The sequence below is a fragment of the Lagenorhynchus albirostris genome, chromosome 11 (assembly GCF_949774975.1).
Source record: "Lagenorhynchus albirostris chromosome 11, mLagAlb1.1, whole genome shotgun sequence".
NCBI lineage: Eukaryota > Metazoa > Chordata > Mammalia > Artiodactyla > Delphinidae > Lagenorhynchus > Lagenorhynchus albirostris.
The window spans coordinates 72,163,782-72,186,873 of record NC_083105.1 but is presented as its reverse complement, the minus strand read 5'-3'; the positions used below and the strand labels follow the sequence as shown (position 1 = coordinate 72,186,873).

Here is a 23,092-nt window from a genome sequence, read left to right as displayed (position 1 = left end):
GGCTCACAATTATCTAGGGGCTTTTGTCTGAGGGGCTTTCGTCTGAGCAAGGAGGTAATAAGATCACACTGTGTATGTGACTATCATGTACTGTGTATATGTAAGTCAAACCATGTGTGGCTACCACAGTGACCAGTTTCTGCAGTGTTCATTCTATTGCTTCTTCAGCTCTACCAAAAGATAGTAAGAGTGAGTGAACAGACCTTCCAAGACTTGTGTATGACATATATCAATAAAGGGTTGTGTGTGTGTGTTTGGCATTTTCTCAGGTATGAAAAATAATTTGACTAATATAAGTAAGCATCTCCATTGAACAACCAATTAATGTAGAGGCAGAAGGAAGGTTGAGAGAAAATGAAACAATTTTGGGGAATGTGAATCCAGCAGGGAATTGTAAAATGTCTACCTTTTCCCATCATTCCCATCTGGCAAATCGCTTACCCAAATCAGACTGTCAAGATTACAGATCTTGCCTGAGAATTTTTAAATCCCTACGTGATTTCTTCTCTGAAAATAAATTCATCAACATAAATTAAGCAGAACCATGCTTTTTTTGGTTTCTGACATGGTTAAATTGTGATTAGCCAATTAAACAGGGAAATGCAAAATTATTCCATAACTAGTATATGAAGGTATTCTTAGTCTTTATAAAAATTAGTATGGAAATCAATGTAACACATGTAAACAAGGTATTTAATTTTACTAAAGTGATTTATTTTGACAACAGTTCAAACTGAACTTTTATTTAATATAGAAGGTCAATAATACATACTTATATTTATATATTAAATATATGTAAAATATACATATACTCAAAAAATGTCCCCACACTCAAAATGACAACTATGTCAAGTATATCTGACTTAAAATAAAAGAAATTACAAAAATAAAAACAGTAATTATTTGAGGACAGTGGCATTATGGCAGTGTTTTCTTCATTTTTTTTTTTTTTTTTTTTTGCGGTACGTGGGCCTCTCACTGCTGTGGCCTCTCCCGTTGCGGAGCACAGGCTCCGGACACACAGGCTTAGCTGCCATGGCTGACGGGCGTAGCCGCTCCGTGGCACGTGGGATCTTCCCGGACCGGGGCACAAACCCGTGTCCCCTGCATCGGCAGGCGGACTCTCAACCACTGCGCCACCAGGGAAGCCCTCTTCATTCTTTTATAACATTATTATATTGCTTTTAAAATTAAAATATGTTTATTTTGGTTTAGTTATACATATTAACCCACTTCATCATTTAGAGACATTAAATAATACTAAAAGAATATAATTTATAAGTAAAACTATTATGTAGTTTTAAAATTCATATATGTATAAAATCCACATACCTGAGCCAACCTCTTTTTCCTCTTCTTCAATGTTGTTTTTGATGCTATCATACTCCTCATCAATGGTCTGGTTACCACGCATCTGAGATAAAATTCTACGGGCCTTCTGAGTCTGTCCTTTCTGAATAAGCCATCGAGGGCTTTCAGGTAAAAAGAGAAAGCCAAAAAACTGTATAACTGCTGGAATTGCTGCAAGTCCCAGCATGTACCTGTAATAAGAAATCAATACATGGTTGTAAAATGTGGTCTTAATAGCACTGAGTATGAATAAAAGGTTTGTGTTCACCACACTAGGAATAACATATAATGGTAAAAATTAGAATGATTTTCTTTTCATCATATGTGCATGTCACCAGAAAAGATATTTTTATATTATAGTGAAAAATTGAAATATGAGAAAAATCTGATTCTTCTTTATCTCTCGCACAAATTACAATGAAAAAGAATGGACAAAAGTCACGATAATTTTGGATAGGCATTCTGAACCAAACACAACATGCAAAACACCAAAATCACCATCCTATCTAATACTAATATAATATAATTCTGTAATTTACAATATAAAAATGGGGCTAAGACAAAACTCTCTGATATCTGTTTAAAAGATACACTTTTCATTAAAATAAATGCCCAGATGTATTGCTTTACAGTTATTTCTTCTCTGTAAATGATTAGTTATGATTTCATTTTGCCATCAAGCATCATTTTTTTAGACAAAAAAGCACTTTACTTAAAAAATGGGGGGGTGGAGGGAGAGTTAGGAAAGCACACAGCAGCCGATCGCAGAAAAAAGATGAAGTCAGATGCTAATAATCATTATTAAAATGACTAGAAATATGAAAAAGCTGCTAATGTTTTAAGTTGTCATCTTCTTCAAATGTCTATTCTTAATGACTGACAAAATTCTAAATAACAAATAAGCATAGCACTTTAAATCTACCAGAGAAATAACAAAAATAGCAATATGAATATATCAATATCAAAGATCTTTCCAAATTATTCTGACCACTGAACTAATCTCCTAATACCTCTAGGCCTCAATCTTTTTAAACTGAGTTAGAGTACATAAACTTCAAGGTCTCTTTAAATTGGTGGCTTCTATGAATCTAGGACACCTGAATGTTTTCTATTGATCCAAGTTCCCAGAATATTTTCCATGGTAGATTTATGGTGGTAGAGCTCAGAAGGCCAGTCCTGATTACATAACAACCCATACTCACTGGCATTCATAAATCAAGACTCAATACACTTTTCAAAGCTGTTCTAACTTTTAAGCCATGCTAAACCAAAAGTATAGCAGTCCTGAAGACACATATCTTATGAGTAAGTCTATTATTTTCCAGGCAATTTCATTTTACTTCCAAAAAGAGAAGAAAAACAAAACACAATTGCTACATGGATGTTAAGAGTACCTCCTACTCAAACAGTAGCTACAAATACACTCAGAAAAATTAACTAAGATTTAGAAAGTGAACCAAGTGTTTATGAATGACTAAATGAATCACTTGGCCTACAATATTAAAGGAAATCTTATTAGACATGTTTTATACTTTAATCCATAAGTATTGATAATTACCCCAATACTTAATCACTCCTTCCTCTGCTCACCTAGAAAACATTTTTGACCTCTATTTATGTCATTATACCTTGTATTATAATAAATTATTTACCTATTTCACTTGACTGCATATTTAACTTTATATTCAGCATAGCACCTTATAAAGTATCTTGCACAGTAGGCATTTAGTAAATGTTTTATGAAATGATACAAGAACAGCTATATATATCGAAACTGTCTACATAAACTAAACAGAAAACTGTTTCACACTCATAGTAAAATTTTATGCAGCAACTCTACTGGATCATTAGCTCTGCAAAGTTACTTACACAGAAATTCTTTCCAATGAAACTATTTGTTACTCTAGATATAACCAGACCTTTCCTTCTGTTTGTTACTCTAGATATGACCAGACCTTTTCTTCTGAAGACTCATCTGATGAGAACTAGAGAGATCAGCTCACACAAATGCATATTTCTGCTCTTTCCCTTAAGATGATAACTTGTATAACCAAATCTTAATGTGTGTTTTAATGCTGTAAATGAATGAAATTTCTATTCAGTGTGTTCTCTCTTTAAAAATTTAAGAAAAAAGGTTATTCTACATTGCCAATTATCTAAAAGAAAAGCAATAAAAAGGTAGAAACCAAATATATTGGATTAGGAAATAAATAAGAAAAGTACTAAAGATGAAAGCCTTTACTTTTCATTTCTCTATACCTTTCTTGATCTTTCCTTCCGTTTTCCAAACCCCCTTAGTGATGAATTAAGATTAAAGGGGTGCACTGAATACTTCAAAGAAGCACTGAAATGAATACAGAAACTGAATCATTTTTAGACCCGAAGATGCTCACATAATACTTTGCACTTTACTACTCACTATTTAATCCCAGAACATAATATTTTTTAAAAATTAAAAGAAAAGGGAAAATACAAAAAGAAAAATATAAAGATACATATTAGCCTGTTTTTTTAAGCGAGCTGTAGAAGACAGACTACTTTAGCCCTCCAGCCTTCTGAAATCTCTAAGTCCCAAGAGTCTAGGTCTGACATTTACAATTCAATGCCTTAATACTAGGGTAGGAAAAAGGAACTCACACTCTATTGCCAAACTTTAAGGATATATTAAAGCCTGTTTTCAGAGACTAGTCAAGATAAAACATGTTTTATACATTTACATCCTAAGATTTCTAAAAGTAAAACAAAGGAGCTTATTTTACTATATTTTAATTATCTTTCATGATAAAAATATTTTGATAGAAATAAATTACCATGGCTTTGTAGAGACCAAATACACAAGAAATCAGGTAACTGTGGTTTATGATGGAGAGAGGGTAGGAGCAGACCTGGGTCATACTTCACCTCTGGACACATTAACCACAAAACCCTGATCAAGTTACGTAACATTTTAATGCACAGATGACAGTGTCCATTTCATTGAGCTGTTGGGAGAATTAAGTGAAATCATTCTTTTGGTACCTAAGCACAAAGAGAAAGCTCAGCAAAAAATGTTTTTACCTCCCTGACCTTCTCCCCTCTCAACTAATTCAATGCAACTTTTCTATTCCAGCTACATCATCCACCCAAACTTTTAGTAGGCAGCAGTAACCAGTTTCTTGAGGAAAAACTGTTCCTCCAATGATATGCATACTGGAGAATAAGAAGAATAAGTAAGAGTTTGCTTTGCTGTGATACTGATGAAAATTTTAACATGAGACTAAGAGAAGAGGAACTCTATACTAGTTAAGGCACTATTAGACTTACCAAGTGTCCTCTAAATCCAAGGAAACCAGGAACCAGATGAATGACAAGAGTACACTGACAAACCAGGCAGGCAATCCCCAAACAGACAAGCAGCCCCCTATTGACATGGGGGATCTCATAATTATAAGCCAAATCAAGGGTTCTAAACCCTGGCTGCACGTTAGAATCACCCAGGAGGCTTTTAAAACACACCGGTGTCCAGGGCCCACCTACCCCAGGGATTTTGACTAATTGCTCTGGGCTTCAAGCTCAGGGAATTCTATTTTCTTAAAAGCTCCGCAGGTGCCATCAAGGCTGAGAACCACTGATCTAAGTGTTCTAAAACTCCAGGGGGTGAAAGTGAACAATAAGCACCCAAGGTCCACCTTAGAGCAAACATCATTTACCTTCTGGAGGCCAGAGAGCACATCAAGCTGACAGAAGGCGAAATGAGGTTGACTCAATCAAAAATGCCAAGCCTTCATGAGTTCTAAAAATTTTTAGAATATTCTTTAGCATCATGATCACTCACAGAAAGATACCTTTTAAAACTTTCTAAACTGAAGTTAACAAATGAGCTATTTTCTGGTACAACTAGCAGTACCAGCACCTGCCTACCAGAAAACTAAGGAGGGGACCTCAAATAGTAAGCAATACTTTCAAGTTGTGTGTTTGGGCCACCTATCAACAAAGGAGACAAGCTGGGCTTCTTCACCTCAGATTAGGCCTTCCCAGTGTCAGGAACTGAAACTCTGTAAACCAAACATCCCTCATTCCTGGGTGCCTGCCCTCCCTACTGTGGCTGAGCAGACCTGCTGAGCTGCTGCCATCAGATGGCCTGTGCCTCACACAAAACCAAACAAGTCCTTCATTGAACTGAACAATTTACAATCATTCTTGTTTTAAAGGAATCATATTGCTCTAACCTATGAAACAAAAGACAAGTATCTTTGAATAGATGGCCATTTAAGACACAGAATTTTGCAGTTCATAATTGCCCCTCTCTGAACTGATGATAACATGGTTATCTGAAAACATAGTCAACAGATAAACATGTTTCTAATCTCTAGTAGTTCCACAGCAGTGATGATTATGTTCCAAATACATGAAAATCTACTTTAAGGCCAAACTCATCTTGAACAGCAAAAGTAGTAGCTAACACATAGCACTAGTTACTATGTGCCAAGCACTGTTCAAAAGAATTAAAATACTTTAACTCATTAATCTTCGCAACATCCCTATGAGGTAGGTACCATTATTATTACCATTTTAAAGACAAAGAAATGAGGCACAAAGAAGATACAGAAATAACATGCGGTGGAACTAGGATTAAAACCCAGGCTCCCTATAATAAATGTTTATTGTAAGTCAAGCTATAATAAATGTTTCATGATTACTTGATAATTATTCTGCAGAACTCATAAAAGGGGGCATAAATTTACCTCAGCCTCATGTTTAAGGATCGCTTTAGAAGTCTGTTGTTCACACATCTCTGTGAAATGCAGTAAAGCCCTGTAGCAATAACAGAGGAAAGGGCTGCTGGGTGCAGTCCCTCCCAATCTTGCCAAACCCTGCATAGCACCTGACACTTAGCACCCACTGGGCTAGGGAACTGCAAACTGGATTTAACAACACGGACCCACTCGTGGCAAATGGGATATTCTCTTACCCTCAACACCAGAGTGCTTTTATGAAAACAGCTGACTATTAGTTAAAAGAAAATATATCATTTGTAAGGGTAAACTTGTGGTGCTCACTTTGAACACTATGCCAAAATGAATTTTGATTTCATTTTTCTTTAACATACACTGGTAAACTTTTCATATAGGAAAAATTTAGATAATAACACAATAGATAGTTTAAAAGATGTTTGAGGGCAAAAAATTTTGACTTGGGATTTGATCCTTTTAAAATGTTTTATATGACAGATGTGATAGATCTAAAGTCGCTTTTGTCTACACTTTGTTTTCCAATGTCTGCCTTCCAGGGCTTCCCTGGTGGCGCAGTGGTTGAGAGTCCGCCTGCCGATGCAGGGGACACAGGTTCGTGCCCCAGTCCGGGAAGATCCCACATGCTGCGGAGCGGCTGGGCCCGTGAGCCATGGCCGCTGAGCCTGCGCATCCGGAGCCTGTGCTCCGCAACAGGAGAGGCCACAGCAGTGAGAGGCCACAGCAGTGAGAGGCCCGCGTACCGCAAAAACAAAAACAAAACAATGTCTGCCTTCCAGAGGCCGCCCCAAAAGGAATTGTGCTTGATTGAGGAATTGTATCCTGCGTCACGTTCTGTTTACTTCTCTTCTCCCCTCTATTCTTTTTCCTCCTTAAATTCTCAAGTGATGGGAAAAGGTTGCCAATGCCTTATAATGCAAGAGCTATACGATTTACGGTTTTACTTGAAAGTCAAGCTGTAACAGAAAGACTATCATAGCTAAGGGAACTGTATTACAAAATATTATATTTAAAACAAATTGTATAAAATTATTTTTATGGCTCTTGAGGTGCTGAATTCTACTAAGGGAAGACATTTTCACTCTGAGGAGCACAGTAAAGATTTTTTGGACACTGCAGTCATTTAGCCAAATATCCTCCTAATAGGCCATGATAGCATTAATGTGCAATTCAATAATCACTTCCTTACCTGTCTCTAGACCTCGTGTTGTTAAAAGTATACATTTTTAAACCAAATCCTCATGTTACATTTTTCTAGTCCTAGAGAATCTTGATATTTTTCAAAACAGTAAGATGAGCTCAGTCACCATCTCTGAAACTGTCCTGGGTACAGGGAGGATTTTTAGCAATATTCTCTAACAATATCTCATACTATCTTATAATAAACTGAAAAAAATCAAATGACAAATCTGTATTTGTTATTCCAATAGTTTTACCTCCATCCTCTATCTTCTAGCTTGCATTCTGTTTATATCTATTTGCTATTAATTTGGAAATCAAGAATGGTTAGCCCATTCTAAGAGCACAAATCAATTAGAGGAATACTGTATCATAAATACTAAGCATAATGCTACGCTTTATTCTTTAAAACTCTACAGCTTCAAATTGGCATTCTTTCACATATAACTACAAAATAAACTTTAAACCTTGTTTTCCTGAAACATTTCATTGAAAATAGAAAGGATTAACAGAGTAAGTAAATTCTTTGAAAATGTTACTTTTTGAAGATTTACTGTGTTTGCTTTGAAAGCTAAGGCTGAACTTGCCATCTGAGATGTTATTCAGCTGTTTACCCAGCAAACATCTGAATGTGAGTTAAGTACCAAACTCTAAGCCAATCATTAAGCAATTAAGCATCATGAATGAACTTAACCAGAGAGAGTGCATTACTGTGTAAATCCAAAAACATCTCCCCAAGCTCAACTTTCCAATGATCTCTATCATTATACACTTTTTAAGTTTCCCCTTAAAAAGGCATAACCCCATCCCTTCAAACCACATCCAAGAACACTGTCCTTCAGCCCTATATCTAGAGCTACCCAACTTCGTTGTTCAAGAGTCCTACAGATTTTGAGTTTTTTCATAAACTTTAAGTAATAATCACGAGTAATACATTTACTCCAAGATCCCTATTCTTGGATTTACAAAAGAAACAGCCACCTTTAAATATCAACGATAAAATAATTACTCGATAGTCATCAAACATGAATTGTGATTTATATATGTTCTTCCTTAATGCAAGTTTTAAATGTAAGAAGATAACACTGAATTTAACTACCTGCTATAGTTACAACAACTTACTTGATAATATATTTAAAAACTTCTCTTCATCACTCACAAATTCATTTCAATAGATAAGAAATTGAAATAAGAAAATACTGCCTAAGAAAGGCTACAAATGAACTTACCTACAAAACCGAAATAGAGTTACAGATGTAGAAAATAAACTTATGCTTACCGGGGGTTAAGAGGTGGGGGAGGGATGAATTGGAAGACTGGGATTGACACATACACACTATGATATATAAAATAGATAACTAATAAGGACCTACTGTATAGCACTGGGAACTCTACTCAATACTCTGCAATGGCTTATATGGGAAAAGAATATAAAAAAGAGCAGATATATGTATTTGTACAACAGATTCCCTTTGCTGTACATCTGAAACTAACACACATGGTAAATGAATTAACCCCAATAAAAATTAAAAAAAAAAAGAAAATACTGCCTAATTGAGACCTCAGGCTAATAAGTTAATTTTCCTCTGCCATTAAGGGCCATGTAGAATATTAACATCAATGACTGATACACTTGAAAATCTGATGGCAGTTAGAGAGCAAACAGGAGACACAAAGCTGTGGGTACATAATAAAAAAAAAAAAAATCAATGTGTCAAGTTGGATTCTTTCAAGTAAAAAGGTGATGTGATACATCACCAGCAAATGAGAAATTTTTATGTTACCTAGTAAACGAGTCTATGTAAACTGTTAAAAAATTCATAGCCATAAATGTAAACATATATATAAGCCAAAGAAAATATTAACTCTATCTACATAATAAGGGGAAACGCTCTCAAAGTAATTTGATATCAGTACATAAGGCAAATGGCTTGGCCGAGGTTATTTAGTGCTGTGGTCATAGCAGAAGCAGCAAGATATACTTGCTTTAATAGAATAAGATTAGATGCTATTTAAATAAATAATGTGGTATTTTGCAGAGATATTAGATAGTTTTAAACAACATGGCAAAATGCATTAAGATGTACAAAATTGACAGTATGAGTGCTGAAAATAATGCGCGCACAACCATACCTATATACATACCCTTTTCTTTCCAACTCTGAATATCTTCCATATGCAAAGCTCTATGTTTGGGATTTTGGAGATACAGAAATGACTAAGAGATATTCCCTTGCTTAAGGAGCTCATACCTAGTAATCATGGAACAAAATTGGATTATGTAATTGCTATGACTGAGATTTAGGCACAGTGTAAGAGTAAGGAGAAAAGTTATTTCAACAGAGGATATTAGAAAAAGTGTCATGGCAGAAAAAAACATTTAAACTATCACTGACCATTGCAGAAAAGGAATATAATGGAGAGAGTCAACATAAGCTTGAAATTAACTTTTTTTAGGCAAAATTTGCATATAATAAAATGAGATCCAAGGTGTACCATTCTGTGAGTATATGTGTGTGTGTGTGTGTGTGTGTGTGTGTGTCCTTGTAACTACCATTCCAATCAAGAAACAGAACATTTCCATCATCCCAGAAAGTTCCCTCATACCTTACCCCCTTCCAGTCAATACCCACTGCCTTAGACAATCACTGATCGAATTTCTGTCCCCATAGCTAATTTTGCATATTGATGAACTTCATACGGAATGTTAGAGACCATACTTCTTTGTATCTAGCTTCTTTCAATCTTGTTTTTGAGATACATCCATTCTTTCTGATCTACCGATTTATCAATCCTTACCAGTCTCATTGTTTTAGCTTTATAGTAAGTCTTGAAATCAGATAGTGAATCATCCAACTTGTTCTTCAAGATGGTTTTGGCAATTCTAGGTCCTTTACTTTTCTGTAAAAATTTTAGAATCTACTTGTCCTTTTCAGTGAATTTGAATGAATGTAAGTGGTGATAGCGGACATCTCTGTCTTGAATTCCATCAGAGGGAAAGCATTCAGGCTTTCCCCATTGAGTATAAAGCTGGCTGCAGGTTTTTTTGTAGATGCCCTTTATTAAATTCAAGAAGTGCTCTTCCATTCTAGTTTGCAAAAAGGTTTTATCATATATAAAGGTTATTCTGTCAAATGTGTTCCTGCATATATTGAGATAGATCCTTTAGTAGGTTTTCCTCCTTTAAATAATTTCAACATGGTGACTTGCGCAAATTAATTTTCATATGGTAAACAAACTGACTTTTCTGAGAAAACTGCCTTGGTCAGTTTATATAAAAGGATTTATTATTCTTTTATATATTATTGGGTTTGATTTTACAATATTTTAAGGATACTTTCAATCTGTGTCTAGAATTTTCTTTGCTTGTAACAACTTAAGCCACTTCCAGAACTAACAAGCCATGAATCCGAACCACTGCCTTTCCCAGTGTACTGGAATCTCCATTACTACCCAAAGTGCAGCCCATCCAGGTCACTGCTGGTCTTTAACAGTCTCAGAAGGACAGAAACAAAATTAAGTAAAGTGTATTCAGAGGCAATTTCAAGAAGAAGAGCCTCATTCAATTTGTTATAGGAATGGGTAGCCCTTAGGTATAATATCTAACATAAAATGTATTGGAGTCTGTTATGATATACTTTAGTATTTAACATGTACTTATGAATTATTGAGAATCTGTCACTATTGAATGTACTAAAAAAACTAGACAATTAAATGAAGCATGACTAATTTCAGAAAAAAAGAAAAGCCACAGTATTAGTTATGCTGGCCTCAAAACTCAGCTGGGAAGTACTCCTTCTACCTCTATTTTCTTAAAGCGTTTGTTTAAGCTTGGAGCTATTTATTCTCTAATGTTTTACTTAATTCACCAGTGAAACCATCTGGGCCTGAAGTTAGCTTTTCAGGTAGGTTACTAGCAATGATTCGACTTAATAAATATAGGAATATTCAGATTTTCCATTTTACCTTGTGCTGGTTTTTAGTAGAGTTGCGATTTTCAAGCAATGTATCCATTCCATCTAAGTTGTTGACTTTATTGGCACAAAGTCGTTCAAAGTATTCCCTCACTATCCTTATTATGTCCATAGAAATGATGTGCTTTTACTCCTGATATTGATAATTTGTGCTTTATCTTTTTAAATCAGTCATAATCAGTTTACCAATTTTATTAGTAATTCCAAAGAACCAACATTATTTTTCTATTGTTTGTCTGCTTTGTATTACATTGACTTCTCTTCCTTATTAACACCTTTTGTTTCATTTGGTTTTAATATGCTCATATTTTTCTAGCTTAACATGAAACTTAGATCATTTGACTTCTCTAATAAAATCACTTTAGCTATATATTATGCTCTAAGCACAGTTGAAACTGCATTCTACAAATTTTGATATATTTTATTTTCTTTGAACTCAAAACTGTTTTCTAATTTTCCTTCTGACGTCTCCTTAAATTCATGAGTTATTTAGAACATGCTGCTTTTTTTTTTTTTTGCGGTACGCAGGCCTCTCACTGATGTGGCCTCTCCCGTTGCGGAGCACAGGCTCCGGACGCGCAGGCCCAGCGGCCATGGCTCACGGGCCTATCCGCTCCACGGCATGTGGGATCTTCCCGGACCGGGGCACGAACCCGTGGTCCCCTGAATCGGCAGGCAGACTCTCAACCACTGTGCCACCAGGGAAGCCCCTAGAACATGCTGCTTTAATTTCCAAATATTTGAAGCTTTTCTGGCTACTTTATTGATGTCTAATTTAATTCTGCTATGGTCAGAGGACATATTCTATAAGAGTCATTTTTTTAATTTATTAACATTTATTTTATGATTCAGGATATGGCCAATTTTACAGAATGTCTGATGTGAATTTGAAAAAGAATGTGTACGATGCAGCTGTTGGGTGTAGCTATCCACAAATGTCAGTTATGCCTAGGCAATTAAGAGTGTTTTCCAGTTTTTCTACAAACATTTTTTGTCTAGTTGTCCTATCAGTTGCTAAGAAAAGAGTTAAAAATTTTCCCAATATGAGCCTGAATTTGTCTATTTCTTCCTTTAGTTCTGTAATTTTCAAATTGTGATAAAGTATACAAAATAAAATTTCCCATTTTAATCATATTTAAGTGTATAGATCTGCAGCATTAAGCACATTCACAATGTTGTACAACCACCATCTATTAATTTTTGTTTACGCATTTTGAAGTAAACTATACATTCTTTATCATTTTTAATTCTGATGAATCGACTCTTTTATCATTATGAAATGTCCTCTTCATCTCTGGTAATACCACGTGTCTTAAGGTCTACTTTGTGTGATTATTAATATAGCACACAAACTTTCTTATACTTACTGTTTGCATAGTCTATCTTTTGCCATCCTTTCACTTTTAACCTATCTATTGCATTTTACTTAAAGTGTATCTCTTTTACAGAATATAAATCTGTGCCATGCTTTTTGTACACAATGATAATTTTTTATATTTAATGTTACTGTTGCTGTAACTGGATTTTAAGTCTACCATTTTGCTATCTGCTTTCTATTTGTCCCATCTGCTATTTATTTTTTTCTTTCTTCTTTTTTTTAATATTTATTATTTATTTTTGGCTGTGTTGGGTCTTTATTGCTGCATGCGGGCTTTCTCTAACTGCGGCAAGCAGGGGCTACTATTCGTTGCAGTGTGCAGGCTTCTCATTGCCGTGGCTTCTCTTGTTGTGGAGCATAGGCTCTAGGCCCGCGTGCTTCAGTAGTTGTGGCACGTGGGCTCAGTAGCTGTGGCGCAGAGCACAGGCTCAGTAGTTGTGGCACACGGGCTTAGTTGCTCCGCGGCATGTGGGATCTTCCTGGACCAGGGTTTGAACCTGTGTCCCCTGCATTGGCAGGCGGATTCTTAACCACTGCACCGTCAGAGAAGGCCCTATTTATTTTTTTTTGCCTTTGTTCAGATTATCCAAATATCTTAAGTATTTCATTTTAATTCTTAAAATGGCTTCTTAGCTGTATCCTTTTGTAATCTATTCTAGTGATTGTTCTCAGGATAAGACATGCATCTTAACTTATCAGTCTACCTAGAGATAACATTGTAACTCTTCACAAACATGTATAATTCTATTTACTGACCCCAATTTTTCTGCTATTGTCATCATATATTTTATAACTTATATGCATTATAAATTGCACGATAAATTTAAATGTAAACAGTCATATGTCTTTCAAAAAATGGAGAGAAGAAAAAAACAAATTCCTTTATATTTGGTCTCTTATTGATAGCCACTACTTTTCCTCCCTACTGCAGATGGATGAGCTTTCATCTAGTGTCATTTCCCTTCAGTCTGAAAATTTTCCTTAGCATTTCTTATAATGCAGGAGGTCTAGTGGTGACAATTTGTCCTAACTTTATTTGAAAATGTCTTTATAAGCATAATCTTGAGGTTTGCCTATATTGACCAATTTTTCTTTCAATTATGGGTCACATTTTCTGTTTATTTGCATATCTAATAATTTTTAATGTGTTTTGAGTATTGTGGATAAACTCTGGAGACTCTAGATTTTGTTCTCTTCTGAAGAACACTCACTTTTTTATTAGGCACCTTACATCTGTGGAAGCTTGGTTTTACACTTGGCTAGTGTAAATCTGTTTTCAGTTTTGGCTTGGTCTTAGGGGAAATTCCTTAATCACGCAACAAGTCTTTACTCCTAAGGCTGGTGCTTCTTTGATTTCCGTGGAAGCTCAAGCTGTTGGCCCCTCTAACCTGGCAGGTTTCAAATTCCAAATATGTCCTTCCTCCTATGGGCAGGAAATAAAATCTGTCTCATCTTTCACCGTCTTCTAACTGTTGCTTTCTGCAGGCTCCACGGAATCTCCCCTGTAATATTCACAGTTCAGGGATCTGTAAAACATTTGTAGCAAATTAATATTCAGATTTGGTGGCTTCCTCCTCTCTGGGTCATTCTTTTCCTGGATTTTACCCCTTAAATTTCAGTTGCTCTGGCCATCCCAAACTCTAGCCACTTATACCACAAGCCAATAAAACTGTAGTTTTCTTCTTAAGTTCTCGCTGCTCAGCATCATGGATTGAGGGCTGCCCTCAGAGAAAAAGTCATAGGTGTATATCTCACCGTGAACTGTTCCCTTCAAGGATCAAATCCCCCTTTAGTTTCTTGGTACTGGAGCTCTCCAATGTTTTAAACGTTTTTTTTTATTCTGTCTATGACTTATAATGGTTACCTTCAGGGGACGTTAGTCTTAATGCCAATCAGTCTCATTAGCAAACTATATTAACTTTTCACCTGGAAAATTCAGACAGTTGAACGTGGGGGCGATTTTTATTGCCAGCTTTATGCAGGATAGAGACCCAACCTAAGATTTCTCTGGAGATAACAGCAAACAATACCTAGGAACACATAAGAGTCTATAAGTATGTTCACAGCTACTAAAACTCATTTGATCCTCAAAATAACACTGTACAATTGCTGAAGCATTAGCTAATGAGGGTGTCAGTGCTTAGATAAAGCAACATATGTGTTGTTAAAGCAAGTTTCAACGCTCTTCTGTCCACTATACCTTTACGATAAACAGTCATATATATATCTTGTATCTTAATTCTGTCAATAATAAAATTACAAATATCTTCAGTAGTAAGATATTTACTTGTTAACCAAATCCATCTATCTTAAAATGGCCAATGTCATAAATAATAAGAGTACTTTCCCTGGCATAATTTTGTTTAGAAATATCACCCTCTTTTGAATATGATTCTGAAAATCATCTTATTGGCATGGTTTTTAAATTATAAAATATTATGAGGAAGAGAAGCTCATAAATTTTCTAATCTAAAGTAATGTTGATTTTTTTTAATTATTTTCTAAGACTGTCAATAAACAAACCTGAACTCAACGTACTGTTAGAGAGTGCAATGGATTTAAAGTTCTATTCATACCTGTTAAGACTAGCCTTCCCACTTCACTCTCAAACTCCCAAATAGTAATCATGGCCCTCCCAGTAGCCACTCTAAACTTCTCGCCATTGCCCAAACGTGACTGGCTCTTTTACACTATAGGGCCTTTGAAAATTATATTTCACCTAGAGTCTCCCTCTCCCTCACTCTGCCTCGAACTCTTTTATTCATAAAAGACTCAGCTCAAATATCATTCCATTTTTGAAGCTAAGTTATTTATTCCCCGAGAGCTCCCATAACACTATCATTTACTTAACATGCTGACGAAAAGCCTCTCCTTCATTAGTCTGTGAGGTGCTTGATTGCTTAAGGACAGGAACATTTCTTATTGATCTTTCTATCTCTAGTATCAAGTACAACAGGAGTATGTAGTAGGTGCAAAAATTTTTTTGAATGACTGAATGATTTCCATACTAACTGATGTCTCCAAGAGTACCATGTCAGTACCTCACACCAGTACTCTGGCAGTACTCTCACAATAGGTTCCCTGAACCCACCCAAGAGCCAAGAGTTCCAATAAATTCTGGACCTCACTGCCATGTTAATCACTGGCTAACATTATGGCATGAACTGCTTAAAAAGTAATAGCTTCCGTTTGTCTGTAGATAAAATTTCAAAACCTCCAGCCTAGAATTCACAGACCTCTACAATCTGCCTCCAATCTACCATGTACATCTTAACTTCAGTTTCAAGCCTCCTGATCCTGCCCTCATCCATCCTACTCTCTGTCCTCATTTTCACCTCAGTCCACATGAATCCTGCCAATTCTTCAAAGCTCAGCACAAGTCTCACATTGTCCATGAATCAGCCTGGTGATACTCCAGAAAAATATCTAATATAGATGTAACTAGCACTAATACCTTGTGCTTTTCATTCAACACCTGTGTTACCTCAAATTTTCCTTCTTCAGCTGAAAAAAGAAAAACAAAAGAACATCATGTGAATGATGAAACATGCAAAAATACCCAGTATACTTTGCAAATAGCTGTATACAGTCTAGTGATGTGGAATAAGATAACTGTAATTTAAAAAAATTAAACCTGAGAATCAGTAAAAGTCAATATAAAGGAGAATTCAGCCCTTCTATAGATATACCATTCTTTGTAATATAAATCGCATGATGATTTATGTAATTATAAATAGAGGAACACTCATTTGAAAATCAGCTCTATCCGAGAGAGAAGAGCAAAGAATGTCCTGGGGCCCAGAGAGGTACATTATTTTGAGAGATGTAAATTTTCATAGGCTCAGAAACTAGTTCTCTTTCTCTGATTTTTATGCTCAGTAAGAAATATTTAGGATTAATAATTTAGTTTTTCAGCTACCTGCAAAGATATCTATTCCCCAGCATAAATTAAAGAATTGGTATTTTGGTTTATAATCAATATCTTTTTACTTTGGTTAAGAGTCTCTTCCCTGGAGCCCAGTCAATTTCAGCTAAGTTCAATAAACATTTAGTAAGCCTTTACTATGTTCCAGACCCTTTCCTAGACCTAAAAATGAGTACAAGGTCAAAACTGGTTCAAAAAAATGGTGAGTATAAAAGTGAAGCCACGTACAAAGTATTACGAAAAGGCAAAGGAACAAAGACAGTTTCACATGATATACAAGCAAAAGATTTAAAAGAGGAACAAGAACTGAACCAGTAAAGCAGGACAGAGTAGAAAGACATTATAGGCAAAGTGAGCAGAAGGAAAAAAACAAACATGAAAAAGCAAGATGTGACTAGTGTATACAGTTTATAGGTGTAAACCTATGTTGTATAAAGAAGGAAGGAAGGAAGTAATAATGAATTTAAAAATCTAGGAAAGCAGGCATGGATTGGATAATGAAAGGCACTACAAGCCATGATGAAGAGACTGATTTTTTTCCTGTAGTAAATGGGGAGTCTTGGAAGCATTTTAGTAGTGGCATGTCCAGATAAGTGTTTTAGACCGATAATGGTGGTGGCGAAGTTCACTTTACTATATGTTTATAGAGTGCCAGGCTTTAACTCGGCAATTAAAAAAAGAAAACCATGTGCCATATTGTGAAGCAATTATACTCCAATAAAAATGTTAAAAAAAAAAAAAAAGAAAACCTTTCTTTGCCTGAGGTGTAGTGAGTAAATCTCACTATGTTCAATAAGCACAATTCAAAAATATTAGCACAGAAAAGGGCAAACAGTGATAAAGCGTCATGTCATTTAGTGTTAACTACCAAAGTAACTGTCATCTTTATAAGCACTATAATATATTAGACAAAAATAAAATCTTTCTCAATATTACTAGTCATCAGGGAAATGGAAATCAAAATCACAACAAGATGCCACTTCATACCCATTGAGATGACTATAATTGAAAAAGAGAGATAATAATTGTTTACTAGGATATGGAAAAACTGGAACTCATACATTGCTAAATGGGAATGTGAAATAGTGCAGCCACTTTGGAGAACAATCTTGCAGTTCCTCCAAAGGTAAACATAGTTACCATATGACCTAGCAATTCTACTCCTAGGTATACATCCAAGAGAACTGAAAATATATGCCCACCCTAAAACTTGTACACAAATGTTCAGAGCAGCATTATTTTTAATAGCCAAAAAAGTGGAAACCACTCAAATGTCCATCAACAGACGAATGGCTAAACAATATGTGGTATATCCACATTACTTGCCAATAAAAAGAAATGAAGTACTGACACATGCTACAACATGGATGAACCTTAAAAACATGCTAAGTGAAAGAAGCCAGTCACAATGGACCACATATTGATACATGAAATACCAAGAATAGGCAACTCTATAAGGAAAAAAAGTAGATTAATAGTTGCCTAGAGCTGGGAGGAGCTGGTAAGTTGGATGATGACAGCTATGGGGTACAAGTTTTCTTTTCAGGGTAATAAAAATGTTCAAAATTGATTGTAGTGATAACTGCACAACTCTGTAAACATACTGAAAGCCACTGAATTGTACATTTTAAATGGGTGAATTGGTGTATTAATTATATTTCAATAAAGTTATTTTTAAAAAATTAATCTTTACTGATATTTTCAAAATCCTTATTTCCTCTTTCTTATGGAGCCCAATAATATTCTTCTCAGTATAGTAGTAATATGACACTACAGTGCTACAAAAGTATCAGCAGGCAATCTTCTACGGGCAATTTTTTCTAGAAAAGCTTATCTTTCAACAGTTCAGCAAAAAACAATTTATTTCTATGACATCCAAGCAATAAGAGAACAGAAGCTTTGACCCATCTGACACAAAGGGTGATTTAGTCTTTCAACAACCTGAACATCTAAGAAGTTTTTCTGTCAGTTTCATCTTCTGTATATCTTAATCTTATCACTATCATAAAAATTACCAGTAATCATATTTTAGACTTTAAACACTTAGAAGCAGAATGAGGAAAAAGGTGGCTACATTTCAACTAAAAAGAACTGGCTCTAATCTACGCCATGTAATAACCATGTGGTCTCAGGCAAATATTTAACTTCTCTGAGCATTTTTTAAATCTACAAATAGGGAATAATACTAGTCCCACCAGCCTCTCAAGGTTTTGGTGAAGATCAAATGATATTCACTAACAGACTCTAAAACTGTTCATCAGTGTAAAGTGAACTAGTTAATCTGGGACACTAGGTATATAGTATGACATCAAATGTTAGTAACTTAAAGTAAAGTTTCAGAGAAATAAAAGTCAAAAAGGCAAATGAAAAAGAAACACGGTTTCCCTGGTGGTGCAGTGGTTGAGAGTCCACCTGCCGATGCAGGGGACACGGGTTCGTGCCCCGGTCTGGGAAGATCCCACATGCCGCGGAGCGGCTGGGCCCGTGAGCCATGGCCGCTGAAACTGCGCGTCCAGAGCCTGTGCTCCGCAAGGGGAGAGGCCACAACAGTGAGAGGCCCACGTACCGCAAAACAAAAAAAAAAAAGAAAAGAAAAAGAAACAAAATGTTAACATATTCAAACTCTTGGCATGTTGGGAACATTTTACTTTATGATACATGAAAATATGAGTATGAGAAAGAAATTTTTTTTTTTTTTTTGCGGTACGCGGGCCTCTCACTGCTGTGGCCTCTCCCGTTGCGGAGCAGCAGGCTCCGGACGCGCAGGCTCAGTGGCCATGGCTCACGGGCCCAGCCGCTCCGCGGCATGTGGGACCCTCCCGGACCGGGGCACGAACCCGCGTCCCCTGCATCGGCAGGCGTACTCTCAACCACTAGGCCACCAGGGAAGCCCGAGAAAGAAATTTTATATGAAATATTTAAAACCACATTTCCTTAGAACTTTTGGAATACATGGCCACAAAGTGATGAATTATCTATTGTTATAATCATGAGTAAGTTATAATTGCTGATAATTCTAATGTCGATGCTTAGGTAATACTCCAATTTTCACTTGCTTGTAACCACATCCCTATGAGTCCAGGAGTCAGATGAGGTAAACACACAGCTAAGGATGCTGAAAAATAGAAGAAAATAGTACACAGAAAATTCACTTGTAAGAAGAAAAGTAGACATATTTGCATGTATACACAAATAAACATGTATTTGTACAAAAACTAAGTGGATTCAAAGTGATCTGCTATGTTAATGCACTGGTCTGAATACTAGCCCAAGTTTGTTTTCCATCCTCTTATTTTATTTTTTCACCGCTGGGTTCTCCAATATTATGGGAAAAATTCACACAGGTGTGCTACTTCACTTTACTGCAAATATCTGCCTCCAACATCAGCTGGGATCTCATGGTTATTTGGAAACTCATTTTTGTCTTTAGTCTTTTCCTTCTTGTACTTTCTATGGTAGATATAAGCATTTAACATTTTTTTTCTCTAGGCCTCTGCCCTAGCACCTCCAAACCACAACTTTACTGGTTAAGAAACCAGAGGTCTTAGAATGTGTTTCCTTCAACCTCCCTTACAATTTACCTCTAGTAGCACCCATCTTCTATGCATTCATCAGAATAGTAAATAATAACATGATTCATCATTTATTGAGTATTTGCCATGAGCCAAACACTGTGCTGAGTACTTTATATACAATAATTAATTTAGATCCCACAATAACCTTACAAGATAAGCATCTTTGGTCACATTTTTTACAATGACAAAAGTGAATTTCAGGGGAACTTGTCCAAAGTTTGTAGCTAATTACTCACTGAAAACAGATTTAAATCCAGCTCTGCCTATCACTATGTCACCCTGCCTCTCAAAAGTGTTCTAATGCCTATCCTAAGACCTCCACTTCTGCACAGGGATACTACATTCATAACTTATTTTCACTACTGTATCTTTCTTTCTTTCCTAACCCAGTACTGAGAAAAGGTACCTATAATGCTATACTTAAGTGGTGTTGGGAAAACTGGACAGCCACAAGCAAAAGAATAAATCTTATACCATACACAAAATTAACTCAAAATGGATTAAAAACTTGAATAGAAGACCTGAAATCATAACACTCCTAGAAGAAAACATAGGCAGTAAACTCCTTGAGATAGGTCTTGGAGATAAATTTTGAATCTGAGAGCAAAAGTAAAAGCAACAAAAGCAAAAATAAATAAGTGGGACTATACCATACTAAAAAGCTTTTGCACAGCAAAGGAAACCATCAACAAAATGAAAAGGCAACCTACTGAATGGGAGAAAATATTTGCAAATCACATATTTGATAAGGGGTTAATATCCAAAATATATAAAGATTTCATATAAACTCAATAGCAAAAATGCAAACAATCTGATTAAAAAATGAGCAGAGCATCTGAATAGACATTTTTTCCAAAGAAGACATTCAGATAGCCAACAGGTACATGAAAAGATGCTCAAAATCACTAATCATCAAGAAAATGCAAATCAAAACCACAATGAGATATCACCTCACACCTGTTAGGATGGCTGTCATCAAAAAGACATGAGATAACAAATGTTGGTGAGGATGTAGAGAAAAGGGAACCCTTGTGCATTGTTGGTGGGATTGTAAAATGGTGCAGCCACTGTGGAAAACAGTATGGAGGTTGCTCAAAAAATTAAAAATAGAACTACCGTAAGATCCAGCAATTTTACTTCTACATATTTATCTGAAGAAAATGAAAACACTAATTCAAAAAGATACGTATATCTGTATTCCCATGTTCACTGCAGCATTATTTACAATAGCCAAGATTTGGAAACAACCTAATTGTCCAACATTGATGGATGAATTGATAAAGAAAATGTGGTATATATACACACAATGGAATATTATTCAGTCATAAAAAAGAGTGAAATCTTGCCATTTGCAACATGGATGGACCTCGAGGGCACTATGCTACATGAAATAAGACAGACAGATAAAAACAAACATTGTATGAGCTTTCTTATATGTGGAATCTAAGAAAAAAAAGCAAAATAAAAAAGCAAATAAACAAAAACCCAAGCTCATATATACAGAGAACAGACTAGGGGTTTCCAGACGTGGTGGGTGGGGGATGGGGGAAATGGGTAAACTCTTTTTTTAGTTTAAATAAATTGCTTAATTTTTACAATTAATAAAATAAATACATAAAAATAAATTGTGATACTTGGATTAAAAACATGACTCATGTAATTTATATGTTTTCATTTAAAAACAGATTTTTAATAAAAGCAGATATATATTTCTATATTGGTTACATTAATAAAATTCCTTAACAAAATGTAAATAGATAATTTAGATCTTAAAGCTATGTGGGGCTGAAAGATTAACTGACTTCCATTGAGCTTCCAGTAAAAACACAAAATATCAGGTTACGCTGGTAACAAGGTATCATCTCCCACTTTCTGTTCTTCTACAGAGTGGAAAAGAAAGATGAAGTTCTTGCCTCTTCAATTTTTCAGTAATTTCTCACTTTTTCGGAGATTCATTCCTTCAGAGGTAAAAAGTGGTTTAGCAACATATGCAGACACAGCTAATATTTTAAAGAAATGTGTCCTCTCTTTAATGGTCCTGACAAACATACACCCTAACTGCCTTCAGTGAGTTTTCTCACATGACTTTTAACAAAACTTCATCAGCCTAAGTCTTCAATAGCTTCGATTTATTGTGCTGCTTACATATGTAAGTTTAATTCCCTACATCCACATAGCAGCAAACCCTTTTTCTTCAGCTGTTAAGAACTAACTTCAATAGTTTAAGCACCATGCTAACACACCAGAGTCTGTCTTGTGGAATATTTTCTCTCCAGCACCTATACAGAGTATAGGGAAATTTTATTAAAATTTAAAACCCTGGAAGGGTTACATGAATCTGTTGTTTTGAATACCATGAAGTATATCAAAATCCAGAGCCCATAATATCTTTAAGCTTTAATATAAGATCAGTCTGTTTTACAATATTAGGTTTGAAAATATTTTAAAGCAGTTTTTAAAACATTTTTCTCATCTCTTTTGATTCAAAGTAAGCCAAATAATGATCATAAATAATTTGTGTATTTTAAGTTTTACATATATAACATCTTTTTATATAACTAAACCTGTACCTTTAAAGACTGAGTTTTCTTTCATTCAGATTAGAATGTAGCTACCTAAATTCCAAAAGGATGTTAGTTATATCTACAGCTCATAAACAGCTTGTCAATCACTGATACAATTCAAAAACTCCATGCATATTTATTGCTGCATTCATTTTTAAACAAATATTGCAAAATATTACACACAGTGTGAGCAACGTCACCTAAATGCTAAAACACCCTGTAAATATCAATTCTTAATGGTAGGTTCCTTGTCTATCATTAAAATAAATATCAGCTTCTTGTCCACTTTCAATTTTGCTGAACGCCATCATATAAATTAGCTATAATGATACAAAATACCCTATATTTTTCTATCATTTCTCAATTTTTCTTCCATCCCCTAAATACTCATAATTTATTTGAAAATTAAATGTAAGA

At 35.3% G+C, this 23,092-nt stretch overlaps 1 protein-coding gene across 1 annotated transcript in view; it reads right to left on the bottom strand.

Annotated features, from left to right (window-relative positions):
* SLC2A13 (solute carrier family 2 member 13) overlaps nucleotides 1-23,092 on the bottom strand; it is a 427,584-nt gene that overhangs the window by 318,425 nt on the left and 86,067 nt on the right. The window contains exon 3 of the mRNA XM_060165097.1: nucleotides 1,333-1,541. Within this exon, the coding sequence (XP_060021080.1) occupies nucleotides 1,333-1,541 (209 nt within the window). The remainder of the gene's footprint in view (nucleotides 1-1,332; nucleotides 1,542-23,092) is intronic.